The sequence below is a fragment of the Humulus lupulus genome, chromosome 8, assembly GCF_963169125.1.
Source record: "Humulus lupulus chromosome 8, drHumLupu1.1, whole genome shotgun sequence".
In the NCBI taxonomy this organism is placed as follows: domain Eukaryota; kingdom Viridiplantae; phylum Streptophyta; class Magnoliopsida; order Rosales; family Cannabaceae; genus Humulus; species Humulus lupulus.
In genome coordinates this window covers 30,777,731-30,797,538 of record NC_084800.1, presented here as the reverse complement: position 1 = coordinate 30,797,538, position 19,808 = coordinate 30,777,731, and the positions used below count along the sequence as shown (strand labels likewise).

The 19,808-nt window shown below is 33.3% G+C and overlaps 2 protein-coding genes across 3 annotated transcripts; one reads left to right on the top strand and one right to left on the bottom strand.

The window, feature by feature from the left end:
* The first annotated feature begins 223 nt into the window (after positions 1-223).
* LOC133796624 (uncharacterized) lies at positions 224-5,419 on the top strand. 2 transcript variants are annotated; one of them, XM_062234222.1, is made up of 5 exons: positions 224-440; positions 928-1,027; positions 2,808-2,882; positions 3,561-4,236; positions 4,349-5,419. In XM_062234222.1, exons 4-5 carry the CDS (start codon positions 3,630-3,632, stop codon positions 5,227-5,229), a joined length of 1,488 nt encoding a protein of 495 aa, XP_062090206.1. In that variant the 5' UTR covers positions 224-440; positions 928-1,027; positions 2,808-2,882; positions 3,561-3,629; the 3' UTR covers positions 5,230-5,419. The 2 variants fall into 2 exon arrangements, with proteins under 2 accessions (XP_062090206.1, XP_062090207.1); XM_062234223.1 differs by lacking the exon at positions 2,808-2,882.
* A 220-nt stretch (positions 5,420-5,639) lies between these two features.
* On the bottom strand, positions 5,640-13,800 carry LOC133796623 (phospholipase D beta 2-like). Its single transcript, XM_062234221.1, has 10 exons — positions 11,611-13,800; positions 10,519-10,635; positions 10,007-10,201; positions 9,515-9,766; positions 9,287-9,355; positions 9,039-9,186; positions 8,215-8,363; positions 7,178-7,351; positions 6,684-6,881; positions 5,640-6,191 (listed from the first exon to the last, which is right to left on the bottom strand). Exons 1-10 carry the CDS (start codon positions 13,354-13,356, stop codon positions 5,898-5,900), a joined length of 3,342 nt encoding a protein of 1,113 aa, XP_062090205.1. The 5' UTR covers positions 13,357-13,800; the 3' UTR covers positions 5,640-5,897.
* Between the last annotated feature and the right edge of the window lie 6,008 nt (positions 13,801-19,808).

The following is a 19,808-nucleotide window of genomic DNA, read 5'->3' as shown; positions in this document are numbered from 1 at the left end:
AAACCAGAAGAATCCTTTCCAATAACTAGGAATGGCAAAATGGGTCTATGGAGCGGGGCGGGTCGGGGCCCCGACTCGGAGGGGTATCATTGCCCCAGTAAAATTGGGGCAGAATTCGGGGCGGGGCTTTGACCCGCCCGCCCCGATATAAATTCATGCAGGTCAGGTTAGACCCGCCCCGATTATTATTATTTTTTATTCTAAGTGAGTTATACTGAACTGAACCCTTTTTTTCCAAAGCCAAAAACGAAACCTTCTTCTCCAAACCAAATCTGCTGCTGCCGAATGCCGATCCAACCTTAGAACAACCAGGAAGAACATGGTCAATGAGGTTCTCGCCAGGATCGACACTCCCGCCACTAATTTCCATCTAGGAACGTGTTTTGCCCGTTGACCAGCGGTGTATCCTGCCACCGTCACCTACAAAGTTTTGGGTAATGGTGAGTGCTCTCTTCTCCATCTCCATCTTCAGATCTTCTATTCATTTTTTCATATGGGTATTGCTTCTATTCATTTTTTCAGATGGGTATTGCTTCTGTGAACACAAATTTTGCATGTAAAGTACTTTTGAATTCAATGTTTTCTTGATGGTTCTTTTGCTAGGTGCTCATTTTCATGTTCTTGTCTTTGCTCTGCTGTGAAGTTATGGCTACTGATTCATATGGAACTTGATGTAATAAACAATCCAAATGCAGCTTATGAACTTGATTTTGCACTCAGATTCTGTGAAATTATACCTTATTATTAGTTATTTCTCTCTTTTCTATTATGTATGTACTGTTCAACATTGAAAAACATGTTTTTGTCAGCCTTATTTTTTGTTGCATCAGGTTTTCTCCTTCTTGTCATTGTTCAATTGTATTTCATGAATTGAGTTTACTCATATAACATAAATCTTAGCAAATTTATGGTCGTTTCTTTTTTCAGGTTTGCATCTTTGCCTATGGTCAAACAGGATCAGACAAAACATATACCGGTTGGCTAGAAGCTGTTTCAATCCAACTGTTCTTTCAGGCATACTGTGGCTGTAAGCATATATTGCATTCCTTTCATTTGCATCTACATAAATGTTGGTTGTTTAGTCAAGTATGCAAACTCAAATAGTAGAACAGTTTGTTTATGACATATCTAACCATATTTTTATTTTCATATTTGCTTCGAATGCAGTTTGATAGTTTACTGGGTTTTTATTTTCATTTTTATACGTATAATAAACAAAACCATTATAGATGATTGAAATGAAAAGAAAAGAAATAGAAGAAACTAAACACTATCCTTATTCTTGTAATTATTTTTGTAAATTATAAAATAAAATATTTGAAGGTGTAGTTGACAAGAAGTGTAAAAAATAAGGATTGCAATAAAAAACATAATTTAAGTTTAAAGAGAATTTTAAAATTAAAATTTAATATTTCTTAAAAAATAAAAAAAAAGGCAAATGGGGAGGGGTAAACCCATCCCGATTAAGACGGGGCGGGGCAGACCCGCCCCATTTACATGCCTACCAATAACAAACTCAACTCCAAAAGAAAATTCTTCCAATTACATCAATCAAGTTAATTCACCACTTACTTAGCTAGCCTATAATAAATAAATAATAAAATCAATCTCACATAAGTGCATGATCTATGAAAAAGAAAAAAACATAGCAGTAATAAAACTTCTATAATAGGTAAAACCAAATCCGGTATATTTCTAAAATTTGAATCTAGCAGGGTTTGGCAAAAGAGAGTTGAGAAAGATTCAGCGTACGATAAATTGTTTTCAACTATTTATTTATTTTATATTTTTTGGAGGACTCGAAAATAGATTTATTGTCATATTATAATGAAATAAAGGTTTAGTTAATAATGAGAAAACGACCATTTCATATTATGACAAATTTACAGGTAGAGTGCAAGAAGCAACAGTTTCAGCAATTTTATAAGATTAATGATATAGGCATTAAAATAGTATATCTCAGCTTGAAATAAATTTAATTAGTAAAATAAAATAATTTTGTGAATTGATATAATATTTTGGTACATAATTTTAGTACATATATCATTACTTTTTTTTTTATAAATACTAATTGCCCAAAAATAAATAAAAAAAATTAAAACAAATCTTCTTTGACTACAATAATCAATATCCTAATTTTTCATCATTATATTCTCAATCACACTTAATTAAAAAAAATACATTTTTTTTTGTTTTGTTAGATAAATATAACCTTTTTTCTTTAATTTTTATATGTTCTCATTAATATGCTCAACGACCAATCAGAAATTTATAAATAGCTGAAAACACACAAGCATAGTCTTACCTTAATAAATATAAATGGTTTTATGATAAGTCAAGGATTCTCATACATTAATAAGTGAATAATATTTCCCTATATCTTTGTATGTTTTTTCCCGTAAAAATTTAAAAAATAATTAAAAATTTAAGTTTGTCAAAAAAAATTATATAAAAAAAAAAACCTGGGTTTATAGTTTACACGTGCGTGGCGTGCTATAGGAGTAGGAGAGGTTAGAAACGGGCACTAAGTGAAATGTCGAAAACACCCTCAGCTAATTTTTATAATTCCATTGATATCCTTCCATAAACCCTGAACCTGGAGAGTTGTCTTTCTTTCCCCTTCTGGTTTCCTCCGGCGAGCTTATTTGAAAACACTTTTACAAATCCAAAAACGAAAAACATATTAGGCATTATATAGCTTGTTTTTAACAAATTAGATCCAAATCCAAAATTGAAAACCCATATTTTTTAACTTTAATGTATCCAAAACCCTGAAAACATCTCATATCTTCCTCTCCTTCTCACAGCACCTCTTATTACCGCCGTTCAAATCAAACCGCCGCTTCTTCCTCGCCACTTCTCCAACGCCTCTTTCCGCCCCGGTAACTATTTATGTTATTTTATGTTTTTTTTTTTGGGTGAATAGATGAGTAAATGGCTACTTGATTATACTAATATTATTTATTTGACCACGGATTTGATGAAGGTTATGTCTTCATTATCATTTCAATATATATTTTTAATGAAGATTATCTATTTTTCGTTCTGGGGTTTCTCTGATTAGTAATTTTCTGCAATTTTGGCTGTGGAAGCTGTAAAATATTTGATTAGTAGTTATAGTTCAGTATGAAAATTTGGGTATTTGTGTATCAGAGTCTTTGATTATTGTGCGCATTTACTTACATGTATATCAACGGGTGTGTATATAAATTATATTAGTATATATAAGTTTCTTTTAAAAGTATCTCGTATATGATATATATTTTTTCCATAGTAAATACATTTCATTTAAATCCATGTCAAAATTATTTTGTATTGCCAGGAATTAGAAAATTGATACTTCTGTGATTGTTTATTGTAGTGGCTGCTGTGAAAAACTCGTAAATTCTTGGATTTGCAAATTTATTGTACTTTTAGGAATTGATTAAATTTGGATTGTGACCTAATGTAACCAGTTTCCTGTTTTGATATTCAAATTGCCTATTTTACTAGTTGCTTTACCATTAGAAAGAAATACATCGTGTGATAATTTTATTGTTGCTACTTTTCCACTGACGCAGATAAACATACTCTCACCATTAGCATTTCAAGGAACAAGTTTGTTACCACCTTCAGTTGCTTAATCAGTAATGGAGGATACCTCATTGCTAGAGTTGTGTGTAGCAGAAGATGTTATTCAGGCATTATGCAGTGCCTCGAACTCTTCTTCCATGGAGAAATCTTTAGAGTTGCTAATAGAAGTTTCCAGAACTGCAGACGGTCGAGCAGACCTAGGTTCCAAGCATATTCTTCCTATGGTCATTCAGCTGATCCAGTCCATTCCTTATCCTTCTGGTCGTCAATTTCTTGTATTGTCTTTAAGACTTTTAAGAAATCTTTGTGCTGGAGAGATTTCAAATCAGAATTCATTTCTTCAGAAAAATGGTGTTGGGGCTGTTTTGAATGTCTTTAGGTCAGCGAGGCTGTCTTCTGAGGAAGATTATGGATTCTTCCGAATTGGATTGCAAGTTCTTGCTAATGTTTGCTTGGCTGGGGGAGAGCATCAGCGGTTGATCTGGAACCAATTATTCCCAGAAGAGTTTCTTGCACTTGCAAAAATTCGAGGCAGGGAGGTCTGTGATCCATTGTGCATGGTCATTTATACTTGTTGCGATGGAAATCCGGAACTGCTGACAGACATCTGCAATGGCTGTGGGCTCCCCGTTGTAAGGGAAATTATAAGGACTACTGCTGCAGGTTGGATTCTATCCTTTTTACTTCATTGCATTTGTTTTGTTCATATCATCCATGTTGTGCTTAAAATATGTTCTTCTGGTATTTATATATCTATTTATTGGGTGTTTTTCAGTTGGGTTTGGAGAAGATTGGTTGAAGTTGCTTCTCTCAAGAATCTTTTTAGAGCAACTTCACACACCTCCACTTTTTTCTGTATCATCTCTTGTTGGACCCAATACTGCCAAAGTTGAAGATAATGTGGTTGGAGATATATTCTTCTCACCAGAACAAGCGTTTCTTTTGAGAATGATTTCTGAGATATTGAACGAGCGACTAGAGGATATTACCGTTCCAAATGATTTTGCTTTGCGCGTTATTGAAATATTTAAGTCATCTATTGTGGTTGTCACTTCTGGCTCAACAACCAAATCAGGACTTCCAACAGGCTCTGCCACTATAGATGTTCTTGGGTACTCATTAACAATTCTGAGAGACATATGTGCCCAAGAGAGTCCTAGAGACTCTAAGGGAGGCCTGGTGGTTGCTGTCGAGACACTACTATCATATGGACTTGTTGAATTGCTTTTAAGCCTGCTCCGGAATCTTGAGCTTCCAGCAACGATCAGGAAGGCCATAAACCAGGGAGAGAACCAAGAGGGATCAACCAATTCTTGCTCATTAAAGTCCTGCCCTTACAAAGGATTCCGTAGAGACATTGTTGCTGTGATTGGCAATTGTGCATATAGAAGAAGGAATGTACAAGATGAGATTAGACAGAAGAATGGGATTCTTTTGCTCTTACAGCAGTGTGTTACTGATGAAGATAATCCATTCTTGAGGGAATGGGGCATTTGGTCTGTAAGGAATTTGTTAGAAGGGAATGCAGAAAACCAAAGGGTAGTGGCTGAACTAGAGCTTCAAGGTTCTGTTGATATGCCTGAAATTTCGAGTCTTGGTCTCAAAGTGGAGGTGGACCCAAACTCAGGCCGTGCAAAGCTTGTTAACATCTCATGAATAATAGAAACTGGCTTTTGATCCTGAATTTTTTTTGGTGTAATATTCTTTATAGTTTGGTTGTTTTAGTTGTCGTCTATGAAATCTATTTCGTAGAGACGTTAACAACCGAAATTGGTGTACAAAAACACATTGTGAAAATAATCATGTTCCAGGCGCCTAAAATGGGTGGCATCGAGCATTGTGAGTTTTTTTTTGCGTTCTTTTTTTTTGCGTTCTACAGATAACATGGACCATTTTTAAGAATTCCTTTCTGTGTTCGTAAATGAGTTTTGGCATCATTTCTATCTTCAAAATGAGTGTAATATTCTGTTTTTGCTAATACAAGAGAATTATACACTTACTCTCCCTCTCAATTTGGATGGAAGTCTATCGTCCAAGCCATTGTTTTGGAGTGACATTTTCAAGTGTACACACAAAAATTCCTGATTATATATGTAACACTTTTATATTATTGTGTATATACACGCAATAGAAACATTGTAATGTAAGTAAACTCTATGCTATGCTACAAAAGTGTAAGTAAACTCTATGCTATGCTACAAAAGTTGGCAAAAGACTATACATCACTATAGTTTCCTGACGCAAAACAAAACGATTCAGCACTGTAATTTGTGTTTCGAATTTTCATTCTCATTCTTTGAGTTGGCCAGTAAAGAATAGAAAGATCATATTGTGAGATTTTCCTGAATAGCAATAAATGAGCCGACTATATTTCCTCCTGCATCTGGGAAATTTTCATGTCCGGGAAGGGACTTCACCTTGCCTTTTCGATCAACTTCAACTGGGTACTTGAGAAGATGTCCTCCCATCTCTGTTACCTCATCTGCAGCAAATTGTTTCCAGTTCATCTCCCCTATTGATCTTACTTTTCTCACACAATCAATGCTCTCTGGTTGTGTGAAGCAGTCGTCGATAGTTCCCATATGCTCTGCCCATAAAGACATCCTATAACCGTATATCTGCAAGCCACACATTATTCACAACAGCAAATAAAATTATAATTAAAAAAAAATTGTTTGTATTTTTCACAATTGACAAGGCCATGTTTCCTAATAGAAATGAACAGTACAGGAGACAGAAATCAAATAAGTGTTTCAATTTTCTATCCATTCATATGTTTACTTGCCCATTCAAGGCAGAAGGTTCATGATTATTCACATAATTAGTTAATTTAACCGATGACTGAATTTTATTCATCCCCTCCCTCTCTAAACCCCCTTTATGATTCTTTTCATAACGGATTAGTAAACATGTCCTAAATATGTTCTAACCAAGCCCTTGCTTTATGATCTTTCATAAATACAATGACTTTCATTTCATGAACACATTGGCCTCATCACGTTTCTGCACTAATATGCTGAGAAAATTAAATTTTGAACTGAAAAGTTTCCGCTGTACATTAGTTCTCTAATAAATTGTCCAAGCCCTATGTTACCTAATCGGATAGTTACCTGTCCAAAAGGACTATGAAGTTTTCGTGCCCAGGTATGATGGGGCTGGTAAGCTCCCATTGCGATTTCTGTGTCTCTAGTGCCTTCCATAGAACGCTGATTGATGTTGGCAGATCCAATGACTACATACTCATCATCGACTATCATGCCTTTTGAGTGAACATAAATCATAAATCTTCGGTTTTTCCTACTCAGTGCCTGGAAAAGGAGGCAAAGCATACCAATTAAAACCATAAACAGAATTTGGAACTTCTAGACGTATGATGAAGTGTTCCATTTCCTCTTTTTCGTATTCTTCAATTTTTATTACAATATTAAAGGACCATCAAAATTGCCTAGTAGTAGAACGAGGTCTTTGCCTACAAGAATAAAGGCTTACATGTTCACTATTTTTTACATATAATTAGGAAAATAAATAAATCAACGTTGATAAGCAAACCTAAGTGGGTGCCAAAACAACTGACTGATAAAATTAGACAATTTAAAGAAGATACCTGAGGAGTGTTTGCTGCTGTAGGACTTTCCATGCCATTGCTATTTCCATCTAAGGCCTCACGGTTGCCAAGACAGAAGAAGTTTAAATAATCCTGGGGTGAGTAAGCACCTTCAAGCCCAGCTTCAACAAGTGCCTTGTAAATCGTCTCATACATCATTTGCATTGTCTTATTCTGGAACAACCGATACAATTCAAGATATAAATAAATGTATTGTAGTCGACCAGTAATGAGAATAAGTAGAAGTAATTAATGTGCTATACGTGAAATTTGATGATCCCATCATGGTTTTGTAATATTTTTAATACCATTTAACTAATGTGACTATATGCCCTTCTTACTCTCTCCCTTTAAACAAGTAAATTTACAGAAAAATTTTAAACATAAGCAAAACAAGTAATCCACAAGAACTAATTCTCATTCACAATAGGAGCTATGAAAGAAAATGGTGGTTATCAGTTCTAGTTGCTACAAGGAAGCATTAAATTGAGTAAATGAAATCGTAGGCCTGCCAAAGCACAAATAAGATAGCTAAAGGTTTTTCAAATTCTTGACACTGATTTACTATAAAGGGAACTCAGCTTGGAGATCAGATCATTTCATAACACTTGAGATAAAGGGCAAAAAAATCTCTTAAGGAAGAAGATGTGTTCATCCTTCCTCTCACTTACAATTTCTCTCATCCTTTTCTTTAGTAGGTCAGCGGGGGATCTCACATGTTCAAAACTGAGTCATGAATTTTTTTTTCTTTTTTTTTTTTTTTTTCAGAAAGAGAGTTCAATAAGAAATGGCAATACAGGTGGGCCTGACTTTTTAAAGCAAGGAGTTTGTTTGCGCTTTCGTTTGCATATGTCCTTTTAGCTTAATTTTAGAGACAAGACATCTTTACTACAAAATAATTTAATTATCAGAGTAACTAAAAGGATTCATTCATTTCTACAGTTGCTTTCAAACACAGCCACACTAAATGACTCAGAATTATCAAGACAAATAAACTGGTAATTATGAGTTCCAAAAACAAGATAGTGACTAAATACCTGCCAAAAAAGAATCCTTTGCGTAGCAGCACCAGTTGGAACACCCTCTGGCCACATTGGAATAACAATATATGCAGCAAATCTCTCATTTGCTCTAATTTTATCAGCAATCTTAAGGGCAATTTCCATTGGAATCAGATTATTAGCACCTGCAAGGGAAGGCACCAGAATTGAATGAGCATAATCCAAATCTCACTAGAGTGGATAACAAACTTCAATAATCAGAATTTGTGATATCACATATAATGTACCGTGTCGGAGTTTCAAAGAACTAATTATAATGAGAGTAAATACAAAAGATAGGAGGAGATTTGTTGTATAAAGCATAAATCTCTATATATATATTGGATTATTACTTGAAAAAAAACATTTGTTTTATCTAATACACGAACCACAGCAAAAGACGAGAGAACAGACAATCCTCTTAATCAATTGATAAAACAAAATCTAAATCAAATGAACTCATGCCAAACTAATGGAAGAAAAGGGATAAAACCTTCTATTCATTCAAAATGTTTCACTTGTTTCTTATAATTTTGTCCGACAACCTTATATGTCCTATAAAAGCTTCACCTTCTTAATGTCTGAGAATAAAATTTGGTTCTTATTTTCTTACATTGGAATCAGCCAGAAGGGGAGACAAATTTACAAAACTAAACTCTTCGGTGAAGGACCCAATCCTAAAGATACACTCCGTAATGCATTATTCTAATTTATTCAACTGCAAAAATTCATACATTTTTTATCTTATATTCACTGCAGGATCAATTAAGTGAAATCTCCAAATAATTCCTTGTCTCTCCATTAAAAAGACAATTTCTCACCTAAATCTTTATGTGAACTCCAGCTGTAAGAAGATCCAATAAAATACTGGTTCTCAATATAAATGAAATGCTGAGCTGTGCGAATGGCCTTCACGTAAGCTGTATGTATACTCATGTCAATTAGAACATTTTTCCCGCACACCAGGTTCTGTAAAGAAGAAGAACAATTACCACAATCCCAAAAATATAAACAGAATCACCAAATATTATACAAAAATAGAAGGTTTTATCACTAAAATTTATTCCACCTTGCTTGTGGCATCTTTTGGATCCTTGGGGAATTCTTTAACCGAGTTAGAGTCGATTGAACGAAATATCTGCATCAAAATCCAACTATAAGATACCTTGAAATCTTTAAATTCCACTGTAAGCCAACACATATTATGCAGAACTTAGAATTACCCTGTCAAACTAATTCCACTGATTTACCAGTTGAGCCTAAGGAAAAATTCTAGTTAGTTAAATGTCAATACTACCTGAACGTGCCAAGCTTCAGGGTCATTCTCACTACTGCAAGCAGCTTCAGACAATCCAATGATGTCTGGAATCCTTTCTAGCCTAAGCAAGGCATCATCATATTGTTTTCTCTTTAATTTTGACATCCCATGTGGTTTTGAAGCCTTTAACCAACGCTCTTCAAAGTTTGTCAGAACATCATAAGCAGCAGGGCCATCAATTCGAGAGTGCAAGTCATGCCATGGCTCTCTTGGACAGCCAGCAACATTACCCTGTTGAGATTATCATCCAGTTAAATTAGTATAGGTTGATTATATGAGCTAAACAACAAAATCACCAAATAAAGCAGCAAGTTCTCGACTTCTATAATTCTATGTAGTAAGCATAATAACAGTTAAGTACTATCAAAAATTTATATGACGATGACAATAGCATTATAAACAGTTAGATTTGGTACAAGCATCGTTGATAATTCTTTATACAACTTTTTTCAAATCTGCTCTAGTAATTACCGTAAACGTAGGGTTGTGGTAATCATCCTTATGCACTGTTTGCAGTGTCTTAAATAGAGCATGATGTGGAGTATCATACCGTCCATCACATAAATCAAGTCCTCCAACAAAAGCAACGATTTTTCTTCTGTTATTGCCAGCATCAGCATCGACAATTACATTTTTCTGATGGTGTGTATAAATTGTCTCAACTTCCTGAAAATAAAAAATCAATGCAAGGTTCATTTTCCATTTCCTTTTACAAGTCCCCAAGTTAAATGCTTAGTTCATTTTGGAGTAAAACTTTTGTCAACATACTAATGAGAGCCATCCAGTAAAAACAAACCATCACATCATAAATTAGTGCACTTTCTAGTAAGGTGTAAGCTGCCTCGGCTAACATTCAGTAAGTTACAACGTGATATTAATTATAAAGATGACATCAAGAATATACATATATAATTTGTATTAATATGTCTTGAAAAAAAAAGTATAAAGGATTAGAAACTGAAAAGCAGTAAGTAAAGTCTAACCCTTTGCTTTAACCAGCTGTGTCTTTTTCCAGCACTGCGGGGACATAGTAGCACTTGCACTGATGAGTGCTTGAAAAATCGGCGAGTTTCTTCATCATGGGTTGCCATAATTCCATCCTGTGTTGGTTTTTCAGTAAATTAGAATATTCAGAACCAAAAAAGAGAAGCTAATAACCGATAAAAAGGGATCACGAGTAATGTGCAGATATAAAACTCATCAAGCTCTTTTAGAAATCACAAATACAAGAAATCCAATAAGTTTCTAGGTCTATAAACGAAAATTGGTTTCCACAGCAGTAAAGGAAAGCTCTTGTACCACAAAGGCATATTGTGCCTATTCATGCCTATTTTAATATGGGCCTCAACCAATCAAAATTGCCTCTAGTTGTAGAATTGACAAATTCTTAAATTCACGTCTTTAGTCAGGGAGAAAAAAAATTCCTGGCGATTCAAAAGGAAAAAAAAGACAGAAACATGAATGAATCATTAACGAGAGATGCTAGATTTTTTTACCACAATGTTCTGGAAAGTTAAGATTTAATAATTACTTTTGAATTTAGAATTGTTTCCTAATCATATTTACTCAGAATACAACTAACTAGATTAGTGTAGAAGACATTACACTGTGTGAAGTTTATACGATGAATACAGGAAAGCAACAGCAACAGAACCAAAAAAATCTCTTTTATTTGTCCTCTCTTACATGCTATTACTTTTCAATTAATTCAAATCTAATACTCATTATAAGTCCACTCTGACAAGGCCTCTGAGAGTATTATACTAATCAATTATGAGAAGGATGAGAGAACCATCAATCTCAATCTTTGTCATTATGCTAATAACAACGTTGAGTTCATCATGAGCTACCACATATGGTGACCAACTACCTCATTTGCCTCATTTAACATACAAATGTAAAATTCATGACCTCATAATAACATCTAAACAAGGACAAATTTCTAATTTAATATTATCACTTATCACAGTAATAAATACTGTGTTAAGAGAAAAGCCATAACAAGGAGAAGTATAAACTCCAAAACCACTGAAGTAGTATAATAAAGCCAGTTCAATAAAAGAAAAGGTACTTACAGTTTTATAACCCAAAATGCTCCTTGAAGTGGGATCATCCCAAACAAGTAGCAGCACTCTCACTCCTTCCTGAGACTTGGACCTCAAAATATCTCCCAGGGTAAAATCAGATGCATAACTAGCATCACGGACTAGTTTGACGTTGTGCCATACTGACCACCCAGTTATGTATATCAAACGACGTGCCTGACGTATTGCGTCAAAAATGTCCTGCCAACACTTCCCATGCACATATGGGTAACCACCATCTAGTCTCAAATCTGGAAGGGCTCCATCTGGGACATGGGCATCTTGATAAAGTGTGACTCTGCAACCTTTCCTAAGAGGAAAATAAGTCCCAGGAACTCCATAATAATCAGGGCCTGCCCCTACTCCAGAGTGGTAAATGCTCAGCTTCTCCATTGGAAAGTACTGAATTGAAAGTCTCATAACAGCTCCGGGTTTGCAAGGCTTCCCACTAGCATTCAAGACAGGGTAAACTCCCTCAACTTTTTCTCCTGAGTATAGCTGCTCTACTGGAATTGCCACAACTCCAATAAGCTGTGACCCAACAACATCACTGTCTTTTACAACAAAGTGCACCTCGGCAGCATTATGAGCTACTGGAACATAGAAGTGTTGCTTCCAAACAGGATCCTCAGAATTGCTAATCACGTAAGTTCTCCCAATCACCGCATTTGACACTGAAATTGAAACATATGGATCACTAGTGATTTTGTTCTTCATTTGCCCTTCAATTTTGTTGGTCACATTCCCTGGCAGCTTTGCAAACACATCCCCCAATGTTTTATGAAACATGTCCATATTTGGCAGATTTTTAGCATCATGTACCCATATATCTAAATTCCCATGTAGAAGTAAAACTTTCAAAGATCCTTTACTTTGCAATGGCACAATCTGCAAAGTCTGACTGTGTTGAGAACTGTTGAACGAGGTCGAAGTGGAATATACAGAGTGGCTAGGCGAAGCCACCTGATCAGAATAATAACCCTCCCAATTACTAGAAAATGAACTATTAGGATATCCATAAAACTCCCCCTGCTTTTCAAACTTAGCACTTTGAGGTGAATTTATTAAGGGTGACACTGCAGGCCCATGAGGTAACGCTGGAGCAGTTGGATGGTTATCATACAAATGCACATTGTTCAAAAGATCATCCAAAGGAGGGTAAACAGAATGGCTAGTAGAAGACACTGATACAGTGTCAACATCATGATTTGTTGAAGCCCCAACTCCCACTGAACTATAACTCTCCTGCCTATGATGATTCGAGAAGCTATTCGCACGCGGCGGGAAGCTGGCTGGGCTTTCAACAGATGGGTAAGTCCCACCGGTTTGTTCATAGTGATAAAGGCCTGAACCATATTGGAAACTTCCATGGTGTTGAAGGTGAGCCCCAGGAGCACTTGGGGTCACCGGAGGAGCTGAAGCTGGATATGGATATGGATATGGAAGAGGGGAAGAAGATTGAGGAGGTGGATGAGAATGGGAGGGGGAAGGAGGAGGTGGAGGGAGTTGATAATCTAAAGGGCCAGAATGTGAGGTCGTATATGGCGGTGGTGGGTATGCAGATGAGAATGAATATGCAGGGGTGTACGGATATGGATATGGGTGCGGATATGGAGCAGGGGGGTACGGATCTGAATTTGAAGGTGGGTATTGTGATGCTGGTGGAGGAGTGTTAGGAGGGTATCCATAGCCTGAATTTTGGTAAGGGTGTGAAGATGAAGAACCATAATTATCCATTTCAAAACACTACAATTATGGTTCTTTCAAACAATCAATTATATATATTACACAATTTTATGGTATCTCAGAAAGACTATGATCTGTATCAATCTAATACACATACACACAGAATTCAAATTGAAATTGAATGACAACAAGCCCTGATTCCTGAATTCGGAGCAAGAAAAGGAAACACTTTTCTCAAGAAACGATCGTTAAAAAGGGAGAGATCAAATGGGATTTTTAGTGACGAAGAATCAAACATAATATAGAGAACTTTATAAGGAAAAAGAAAAGTAAAATACCTTTTAGGGTTTAATGAAATGAATAATTATGAATTGAGAATTTGAGATCGAGACTGGAAGCTTCAAAGAAGAAGTTAAAGAAATTATGAGAGTTGAAAGATAGAGAAGGTCCGGCGGTCATTTCAAACTTCCTAGCTTAACAGAATCTACAGTTAAACCACTTACCGCCATTTCCATTTTTCTTTTTACCTTTTTCCTTATTTTCCCTATGACAGGCTCACCCGGTTACCTGTAATTTTATCTAATCTTGACTTTTTTTAATAAAAATTATTATAAAATATAAATGACTTTACACGTTGTCCATACGATATATATTATACATATTTTAACATTATATAAAATTTTATCATGAAAATAATATTATTATTAAAAAAAATTGTAAAAGAAGAAAAAGATGAAGAATGGTAGCTATATGTCCAATATGAGGTAGTTTACCCATTTAAGAAAGTGGACTTTTACATACAAACACACACGCTTGCTTGCTGTGTTCATTTCTGACCGTTGGATGACGTGATAATGATAAATATCTAATCTCTGCTGTGCTGGGCTGTTTTATCTCTTATTAGTAAACACATTAATTACTTGTTAGATTGTTTATTGGTCTATTTTATAAATATTTTTAAAAATAAGACCTTTACTCAAATTAAAAAAGAAGTATATTATTTCGCAAGTAGGCCCTGCATATGGATTTTTTTTTATCCCTTAAAAGGATGTAAAACATATTAATTACCTTTCCGGAACATAGGAATAAAATTGAGGAACATTGACTAAAAAGAGAATAAGACATGCATGTGATTATTATATCAAGCAATTAAATAATTATCTATGCATATGTTATTAGGCTACAACTTTGGCAATTTAAGAAAAAAAACATGATTTTACCTTTAATCAACTAATGATCCAGCTGGCTGGGGGTCATATTCATGACTATATATATGGGATATTTTTTTCATATATTTAATTATAAGTTGATTAGTAATAGTACTTAGACGTGTAATGAAAGAAAATATATATATATATTTTTAAAAAAAGGCGTTTGAAAATGAGGGTTTGCAGAATTTTCATGTGTTAATTTACTTGAAAATGCGCGTACCATTCATATCCGGGATTTTATTTCGTTTAATGTTGCCACTGACGTAAGAGAAAATGCGCTTTCATCATATATAAATAATTACTCTGTGAATTATTTTTTTTAAAGAAAAAATCATTGTAGTAAAAAATATGTATATTTTGTTCAATTTTCAGGGAATTAGATACGAAAATTGAATAATACACACTGACAAAATGGATCAAAACCATATTTATTTCTCTATTAGCAGGTTACTTAAGTGAGATATTCCGTATAATATTTTTAGGGAAATTGGTGAAAACAGTATCTTTTTTTTTAAAAGTGATTTTGCACTTTAGCCTACGTTTGATAATTTTTTGCAAAATAGCCTCTGTCTAAAATTCGACCAGTTGTCAAAAATTTTCGACCAGTTGTCTAAATTTTTCGATAAGCTGTCAAAATTTTCAACCACCTGTCTAAATTTTTCGACTACCTGTCTAAATTTTTGACTACCTGTCTAAATTATGAGAGGTCATTTTGCAAAGAATTATTAAAACTAGACTAGAGTGCAAAATAACTTAAAAAAATAAGTCATTTTGCCAAGAAGCCCTTATGTAATGTTTCCATAAAATATACTACTAGTTAAGAAAAAGAAGAAAAAATCCTATAAAAATATATTGATTAATTGTAGTGATGAGTATTTAGTTATATTTCAATGAATAATTATTGCCATTAAAAATCAAGCATTTAATTAAATGCCATCATGAGCTAGAGTACCAATGAAATTTAAATGGTACTTAAATTTTTCGATCTTAAAGGAAGAGCAACCAGTTTTCTTCCCAATTATTTAGGTTCTGTTTTGGACAGCTTTTAAAAAAGTTAAAAGTTGTCTTTTGAGAAAAATTGTGCAATAATGATATTTGATAAGCAATTAGAAAAATATCTTAGTGAAGAATTTAAAAGCTACCTAGAACTAGAAGCTAAAGCTAGTAAAACTCAATTTTTAGTTTTTTTACTTTCTAAAAATGGCTTTTTGAATAAATTTTGTAATAAACTTATTTATTATACATTACTCAAAATAAAATATTTAAAATAAATTAATATTATAATAAAATAAATAATATTTAATTCTTAATATATTTTTTGTAAAATATTTTTATAATTTATATTTATTAAATGTTATTTTATTAGGACTCCTTAGCAAAATGACCTAATTTTTTAACTCATTTTGCTCTTTGGCCTAATTTTAATAATTTTTTGCAAAATGACCTCCGACACTTGAGACAGGTGGTCGAAAATTTTGTGGTCGAAAAATTTAGACAGCTAGTCAAAATTTTTAGACAGCTGATCGAAATTTTAGACTGAGATCATTTCGTAAAAAAATATTAAAACTAGGTCAAAGTACAAAATGACTTCAAAAAATTAATAGGTCATTTTTACCAATTACTCTATTTTATTATACACTATACTATCATTTTTGTATCTCATAGTATTTTTAAATTATAATTTACCAAAAATATATTAATTTCATGTTTTAGGAAAAAAAATAAAAATGAAAATAATTAAAGACATAAAAAGTGAGAGTTTTGAAATAATTTAAGTTTTACATATTTTTTATTATATCATGAACTAGATTATAATATCGTTATCATTATAATATATACACATAATAATATATATAATATTTTTGTTTATGATTACTTTATTAATTTCTTATCTTATCAAAAATATATCTAATTTAAACATATCACTTTATTTTAATAAAATAAATATGACATGATACAATTTTTCCAATTTAAAATACTTTAAATTTTATAATTTATTAAACACTCATGTACCAGCAATCTGGCCTTTATTTTGTCCCGGAAACCGCAACACAAATAGGTGTTAATTTTGTTCAGAGAACTATATACATAATACAAATAGAACCCAAAAGAGCACTAGTAGAAAGAAAAAAAAATTAACAGGATAACACATAAATGTGCAATCTAATAAATTGACAAATAAAATTTAATTGCATGTACAAACAGCAATAATAATAATAATAAAAAAGATTACTTCAACTTGATCAAAATTTTGTAAACGTAAAGCAAGATATAAAGAATATGTATTATTTATATCCTTGTGATCGTATTAAGACCAATAACACAGAGAATTACAGATGAGATCTAGGTGTAGAAGATTAGAGGATTTTTACTAAGTATTGACGAGCAGGATCGTACGTAACTGTACACGGTGAAACAATATATATGTACACATAATGCATTATATATATATACTTTAATTATTAAATTTAAGCAGGCGTATTATTATTATTATTATGATCATTATTGTTGTTAATATTTGTAGGTTGTTGATCGACCTCGTATACAGGGAAAATTTTCTTGTTCTTCATGTTTTCTCTGAAGGCAATGACGACGTAGAAAATTGCAGGGAAGATGAGAAGGATCAGACCAATCAAGTGGAAGAGAAACAATAAATTGTTGGTAGCCCATTGAGACTTAGACTTGGTTCCGTCACTTTTGTCACGATTCGTTATCCTATTCGAAACTAAGAAAGCACATATATAGAAAATCAGGAACGCTATATACGCAATTGCACCGCACACATTTCCATGGAGTCTCTCTTCCTCACCTTCACCCCTCACCATCTTCAAACCATTTCCAAATACACCTATATACGTACGTACGTACACAGAGATAAATATATATATATATATATGGTTGGAGCTTTTTTGGAGAATAATATGTTTAGGGTCTGGAAAACTGGATTGATTTTCGATATATCGATTTCAGATCAAGACTGGACAAGTTTCTTTCTGCATTGATAATATTAATGATCACGTAAAGTCTCATTTTTTTATTTTTATTTTCTGATAATGAAAAGAAAGGGAGTTAATAGAGTTTTCTAATTAAGGGAAAGAAAAACCTCTCTCCAAATAATTAATGCGCGATTCATGAATTTTATAAATTAATGAATGTATATAAGTGGCTATATTTAGCTTCTTTATCCAGAGCCAATTAATTGAGGTAGAAAATATGAGGTTAGTTTTCAGAAGTAGCTAAATGCGCCTAGGATTGTTATCTTTTTGGTAGCTGATCGATATATTAGGTTTCAATTAAGTGATCATCTATTTTATTTTTTTTAAGTATTTAATTCGGCATTATTTCAATCAGGATGAAAATTTTATTTATTTTATATTTTTTTTACGTTTTTTATTTAAATTTACTGTATTTTTAAGAAGGCGTTAGAATGTCTGACCAAAAAAAAGGTGTAAGAATGCATATGCTGTTATTTACAAAATCTAGAGTTAAATAAAAAAATCTAAATTTAAATAACGGATTATATTAAATAATATAATTATAATGACAATAAGTTTAAACTTTTTTTTAAAAAAAAGTGCCGTTATGTATAATTATTAACATGATTTTCAAACAAAAAATATTATATATATGATTTTGAATATGTGTGCTTGCTCACAACAACATACTAACTTCAACATTCACAGTTGTCATAGCCTCCGTACGTGGGATATCCATTAATTTTGAATCAAATACAAACATTATTTTTAAGTCAAAGAAATATTCATTAATAATGAGTAGGCATAGTCCATCACAAAAAAATGATATTTATAGAGCAAAATCAATCAATAATGACTTAACAAGCCATTTACAATAAATTAAAGAAAGAGTAAGTTGTTTATAATAAACTGAAAAAAGAGTAAGCCGTTTACAATAGATTAGAGAAAGACTTCAACTAATGATCTAATATAACACCAGTATTCATCATCCAACGACTACAAAGTAATTTAAATTTTCTCTCCAAAACCTCATCAGTAGCTATCATCAAAATGAACTTTGAAACCTTTTTTTTTGGTCCTTATATATGTTTGCAAAAAAATTATTTCTTATGCGTTAGCTAAATATTATAATTAATTTACAATTATTAAAAAAAATTGATAAATTTTTGTTTTACAAAACATCAAAATTAATTTTTACACCAATTTTTGGTCTTTTTTTTTTTTTAATTATACATTTTTATAATAAGAAGCTCACCTGTAATGTGAAACCTGAGATTTTTTCTAGGAGGGAAACAAATTTATTTAATTAATTTAAATTATATATTTAGTTTTTTTTTTTACTTTTTCTTCTCCCTCCCGACCCCCTTTCTCTTTCTTCTTCTTCTTCTTTTCTTTCTTTTCTTCCTTGCTTCCTTTCGGCAAGGCACCAGACTCAGCCACCATTGCTCACCATTTTCGACACGCGCCGGTGCTGCAGCTTCCCCGACCGGAGACGACGGCAACCCCAAATTTTGGTGACCTGTACGGCCACTCCGAAGTTTTGCCGTCGAAACTTTGAGTTGACTTTCCGGCGAACTCCGACCACCGTTCGGCGAGTGGGTGGTACCGTTGGAATCAGCGTCGCGAGAGGATCGTCGCCCACTAAGTTATTCCGGTCAACTCGCCATTTTTCTCCGGCGAGATTTTGGGTATCTTCGCCCCCTTTGAAAGCATTTTCCGGCGACACCGGAGGTCATTTGGGCGAAAGAGGTGTACTTTCATGATGTACTCATAGAGAGGGTCGTTTTGATATATGTCATGCATATATTCGTCGACGTTTCTGGTACCGCAACCAACCGTTATTGTGCACCGCTTGGGTGAAGTTCCGGAACTTGAAATTTTAAATGGGGTCATATTATATGTCATTGGACACGATTTTGAATAAAAAATTCTATAATGATAATTGTTTGCTCATTTGGTGCACGTAGGAAAAACGTGATATAAAATCGGACTAAATCACTCTAAGATAATCGTTAAGCTTAGAGCGTCGCTTTGGGCTCTAATTAAATTCTGAGGTATCTAAAGAGATAGGGACTCAACTTGATTATTTGACTTATTTTACTTGTATTGAATTGCATTAAACATATTCTAATTTTGATATTTATAAAATGTTTGAAAAGTTGAAAACCTAATCTGCATGTTTTCTGATCTGTTCTGAAGGCATTGGGTGTCAAATATATTTTTGTTTACTTATTTATGCAGATTATGATTTTTGAGTTTTATTCAAATGCAGCTGTTGTGCTGCCCAATTTTCTAAAATATAAAGGGAATATGTTTA

What these genes read in the sequence shown, in the direction of transcription:
- LOC133796624 (XM_062234223.1), top strand. Translation starts at nt 3,630, where the DNA reads ATGGAGGATACCTCATTGCTAGAGTTGTGTGTAGCAGAAGATGTTATT. An exon ending in TATAAGGACTACTGCTGCAG is followed by an intron (nt 4,237 to 4,348) that starts GTTGGATTCTAT and finishes GGTGTTTTTCAG; the next exon opens with TTGGGTTTGGAGAAGATTGG.
- LOC133796623 (XM_062234221.1), bottom strand. Translation starts at nt 13,356, where the DNA reads ATGGATAATTATGGTTCTTCATCTTCACACCCTTACCAAAATTCAGGC. An exon ending in ACCACAACCCTACGTTTACG is followed by an intron (nt 9,767 to 10,006) that starts GTAATTACTAGA and finishes TAATCTCAACAG; the next exon opens with GGTAATGTTGCTGGCTGTCC. An exon ending in CAAAAGATGCCACAAGCAAG is followed by an intron (nt 9,187 to 9,286) that starts GTGGAATAAATT and finishes TCTTCTTTACAG; the next exon opens with AACCTGGTGTGCGGGAAAAA.